The sequence below is a fragment of the Rhinopithecus bieti genome, unplaced genomic scaffold (genome assembly GCF_001698545.2).
Source record: "Rhinopithecus bieti isolate Rb0 unplaced genomic scaffold, ASM169854v2 scaffold_42532, whole genome shotgun sequence".
In the NCBI taxonomy this organism is placed as follows: Eukaryota; Metazoa; Chordata; class Mammalia; order Primates; family Cercopithecidae; genus Rhinopithecus; species Rhinopithecus bieti.
Window position 1 is genome coordinate 1,758,568 of NW_016818301.1, and position 4,397 is coordinate 1,762,964.

Sequence of the window (4,397 nt, forward strand, 5' to 3'; positions counted from 1 at the left end):
GAAAACTAGTGGGATGTCAGCATGTAAGCAGAGTCCTTAGGACCCACCATTAACAACCCATTGTGTACACATCCACGCCTGTCCATTATTTATGTACGTAGAATGCCTTTAGGTAGAGGAATTTAGTTTCCTGTTTTGTGTCTCATCTCTTTATCTTAGGCTGTGCCCCATCATTTGTGTGTCTGGTTGCCTGGCTGATCCCTGTAAGCACCTGTGATTGCAGCCCCTGTCTTACTCAAGTACCAATCCAGTGATGAAGGGAGATGAGAGAGCAGAGTAGTGTGGCAGATGTTTATTGAACTAGAGGAGGAGAGCTGAGCTGAGCCCAGCCTGATCACCTCCTCAGAGACTCAGCATTGTGAATTGCCCCTACAGGGTCATTTTTATACAGCATGAAGTAGCCCTGCACCTGGGCAGGACTGATCTGGGTTGTAGCTTGAAGGACACGTTCTGCAAAGTCCTCAGCTAAGGAAGGTGCCTGCCCTGGATAGAACCTCTGGAACATCTGGGTCAGCTGCCAGTGTGAGCAGTAGCCCACATACTCCTTCAGGTCCACTCGCCCCGGGCGTATCAGGGCGGGGTCCAGCCTGAGAGAAGATAGGGAAAGCAGAGTCACAGGCAGTGGTCACACTAGTACCCAACAGAGATGGCTCCTCGACCTCCTGTTCCTCCCAAGGCACTAGGGGAGTGGGTGGGCTCTTGCCTCAGTCTCAGGATGCTTGGCTCCTTCCTACCTGTCAACGTGGTTGGTGGTCATGAACACAATGCGGGCCTCAGTGGAAGCCACACCATCCAAGGCATTGAGCAGTCCACTGAAGGTGAGGCGACCTAGGCCTTGGTACTTTACTGGGTCTGGAGGAAGGCAAAGATAAGGAAGCATGAGTAGTCATAGCCCAGCATAAAATCAGCATGCCCCACTATGTTCCCCTACTTATCCATGCATCTCATGGGCTCTTGTCACTAACCCAGGCATCTGCCACCAGCCCTCTAGATTTCTATTTTCTTCCCCTGTTCCACAGTTACCCACTCCCCTTCCTCCAGAACCCCTCACTTACTCTCCACAGCCAAGTCTCGACTGAGAAAAGCAGCATCCACATCCTCCAGGAGCACCAGGCTCTGCTGCGGGGCCACGCTCAGCAGGTGGTTGAGCCGGTCATCAGAGAGGCTGGAGTCCGTGAGGCTCAGCAGGCAGATGCTGTGCTGCAGTTCCCCAGCCAGGGCTGTGCTATGGAGGATGGGATGGCAGGAAGTAGCAGGCAACCTGGAAATGCTTCCTCAGGCCCAGCTACTCTCCTCACAGTCTGGGGACATGTGTCTCAGAGGCCTGATTTCTACCTCACACCCTAATGTTCCACACGTTTCATGTTTATCCTGGTCCCCGGTCCCCAGTCCCCAGATTCATTTCCCTTTCCAACCCCATCAGCCCAGTGTTTCCAAAAAGGCTTCATTTTGCCAAGTTAAGAGAATTTTTTTTTTTTTTTTTTTTTTTTTTTGAGACGGAGTCTGGCTCTGTCGCCCGGGCTGGAGTGCAGTGGCCGGATCTCAGCTCACTACAAGCTCCGCCTCCCGGGTTCACGCCATTCTCCTGCCTCAGCCTCCCGAGTAGCTGGGACTACAGGCGCCCACCATCTCGCCCGGCTAGTTTTTTTTTTTGTATTTTTTAGTAGAGAAGGGGTTTCACCGTGTTAGCCAGGATGGTCTCGATCTCCTGACCTCGTGATCCACCCGTCTCGGCCTCCCAAAGTGCTGGGATTACAGGCTTGAGCCACCGCGCCCGGCTGAGAAATTTTGAATACTCACATAAAACTGCTCTTTCCGCAACCAGGGGGCCCATAAAGCAGGTAGCCACGTCTGTAGGGAATGCCTAGGGATAGAGCCAGGATGATCATGTCTTGCCCCAGATATCCACGTTCATTCCCAGCCCTGCCCCTTGGAAGCCTGATAATCTTGGTACAGAAGTAAATCATTCTCATACACAACTTTTCATTCCTCTTAATCTCTGGGAATTGGACTACAGCTTTATATCACCCATCTGGCCAAAGACCAACCTGTCCCCTCTAAAAATGTCAAAAACAGCACAGCCAAGACCCCAGCTGCTTCTCACCTCTGTCAGTGTACCACTTGGGGTTATCGATGAATTCCTGGACGTCTCTGACAATTCGGTCAGCCAGACCCTGTTGTAGAACCACAGAATTCAGTGGTCGCCGGCGGCGTGGATAGCCAAAGGGACGCCATTCAGAGCCCACAGCTGTGTACATCACAGTCTTCCCTTCCTCCTGCTGCAAGGCTAGCTCTCGAGCTGGGAAGGAGAAGAGATAAAGCCAGTAATTCTCTTCACCATGGCTGATTCTTCAATTAGGTGGAGCTGAGCCAAACAGCTTCCTTCTGGCCCCCTGTTCCCATGAGCTCACCACAGCCTGCTTATTCCACCTCTCCAAACTGCTCATCTGATGTCAAATGTCCCCATCCCTGCAATGTCCCTAGAAAGCCTGCCTGTGCCATCCCACACCTTCCTCCAGGATGTTGAAGAAAACCTTTCGGTCAGTGCCCAGGGCCGTGAAGGTGACAGATTCCCAAGGAGTTCCCGTCTGCAAGTCTATCATCTGCATCTCTCGACTTCGTTCTACCCGGATCCATTTCCCTCGATACCTGAATAAGAACGATCAAAACAGAGTGAGTGAATAGGTCAAACCCAGCTTCCATCATTCTTTTCTAGTCGCACAGCCCTCCCTAGCTCCCAACCTTACCAGATAAAGTGGTTTCCGGGGCTGGGGACAAATTCAAACTTAGTGGAAATGCGGCCGCTCTCATGCTGAAGGTACGAAGTCTCGACACTGAGGTGCTGAGTACGGGTACTGTGCCGGGTGAGCCAGCTAAGCAACCAGGCATAGCTCCTGTCTCGAGCAGGGACTTCCAGTGTGATCATGTAATGGCGCCGGAATGCCACCAGGCCCAGTTGGGCACCCTTCCGGGCCAGGGCCAGGGCTGTGCCCACACCCACCAGCCCAAATCCAGCCCCAAAGTAGGGATTGTCCTTCAGGGCCAGAATAAAGTCTGAAAGTGGCATCTTGAAAGAGAAACACCAAACCTTACAGGCCCTGTGGTGTTACAAAAACCTAGGGGTGGGGAACAGTGGAAAAGGGACAAAGCACAAGATTACTTTAGAAACTGGACCTCCCCAGCCCTGCCCACAGGTCAGCACTACTGTGTGGGTCAATATCCTCCTTTTGTGGGGTAAGGGTAGTGTTGGAATGCAAGGGTGGAGACTCCAGGCCCCTCATCCCATTTTGCCCTTCATTAGTCTACTCATACTGTTTCCTACCAGAGGACCATGTCTGGAGATGCCTTAAACCAAAAAGAGCTATATAAACCGGCTTCACATCAGGGTAATGGATGGACAAGATTTTTGTCGTCCCTGGGACCATCTTTGATAAAAAGGGGCCCACTGGCTGCAGTCAGCAAGGGAGACGTATCCATTGACTTGTCAGTAACCCTATGCCTTGTTATGAGTAATGTCCTTCAAATATCCTCTCCCTTACATCCCCAATATCTAATGTCCTGTTTATACCTTTATTACCTCCCACCTAAACTGTCTTTAAAATCATAGTTCTTGAAATGGCATTTTAAAAGGTCTTCACCGCCGGCTTCACGGAACAGCTACAAAAGGGTCCAGATCTTTCATCATAGGCATCAGCTTCAATTCCATATCTCTCTCTGCTCCAGCACCTTCAATGGCTGGCTCCCAACAGACCCCTGAACTGGGTACAAACTCAGCCTGGTACTCAAGGCCCTCTACAATACGGCGCCCACCTACCTTTCATGGATTAGCTCCCAACACTACCTGGTCAGCAAATATGCAAATACGCAACAAATACGTTCAACAAGTAAGTAACCTCCCAAATCCTTGTTCATGCAGTTCTCTTGGCTCGGAATGCCCGTTCTTTTCTCCCTCATTCTCCCCAGCTGAAAATCTGCCCATCTGCTACTTTCTCCACGGATCGTCACATTGTAGACAATAAGATCCTGAGGGATAAGCGCGAAGTTGTTTCTAGTACACCTCTCCTCCAACCCCGAACCCCGGCCACTTTGCCCTGCCCCTGGCATGCAGGGAGATGAGCTGACAGCAGAGACCTCGGCTGAGCCTCAGAATTGGTATCCAGAATTCCAAAACACCTATGCCTGGAAGGCCACAGACAAAGGTCTCCCGCCTCCGGCCCCTCCGCGACACCCAGGAACCTCGCCCACACCCCAGCTCGCGCCTCCAGCCACATGCTTTGGGGTAATCCGTCGCTCAGCCTTCTCACCGATACGACTCTCTGGCCCTCCGTCTCGATGGTTTCACCGCGCCTGCACTTTGGGGAAGCTGCGCTCGGCCCCGCCCCTGGTCCTTTCATCGA

General features: G+C 52.0%; 1 protein-coding gene across 8 annotated transcripts; it reads right to left on the reverse strand.

Annotated features, from left to right (window-relative positions):
- Positions 1–277: 277 nt before the first annotated feature.
- Positions 278–4,387, reverse strand: BCS1L (BCS1 ubiquinol-cytochrome c reductase complex chaperone). Of its 8 annotated transcripts, none has more exons than XM_017856851.1 (9): positions 4,305–4,387; positions 3,894–4,023; positions 2,748–3,116; positions 2,510–2,649; positions 2,105–2,299; positions 1,801–1,864; positions 1,056–1,225; positions 735–852; positions 278–587 (listed from the first exon to the last, which is right to left on the reverse strand). In XM_017856851.1, exons 3-9 carry the CDS (start codon positions 3,065–3,067, stop codon positions 335–337), a joined length of 1,260 nt encoding a protein of 419 aa, XP_017712340.1. In that variant the 5' UTR covers positions 3,068–3,116; positions 3,894–4,023; positions 4,305–4,387; the 3' UTR covers positions 278–334. The 8 variants fall into 8 exon arrangements, with proteins under 8 accessions (XP_017712340.1, XP_017712335.1, XP_017712338.1 ...); XM_017856846.1 differs by having other exon boundaries at positions 3,815–4,023; XM_017856849.1 differs by lacking the exon at positions 4,305–4,387 and adding an exon at positions 4,132–4,303.
- Positions 4,388–4,397: the final 10 nt, after the last annotated feature.

What these genes read in the sequence shown, in the direction of transcription:
- BCS1L (XM_017856851.1), bottom strand. Translation starts at nt 3,067, where the DNA reads ATGCCACTTTCAGACTTTATTCTGGCCCTGAAGGACAATCCCTACTTT. An exon ending in TGCGGAAAGAGCAGTTTTAT is followed by an intron (nt 1,226 to 1,800) that starts GTGAGTATTCAA and finishes CATCCTCCATAG; the next exon opens with CACAGCCCTGGCTGGGGAAC. An exon ending in ACCACCAACCACGTTGACAG is followed by an intron (nt 588 to 734) that starts GTAGGAAGGAGC and finishes ATCTTCTCTCAG; the next exon opens with GCTGGACCCCGCCCTGATAC.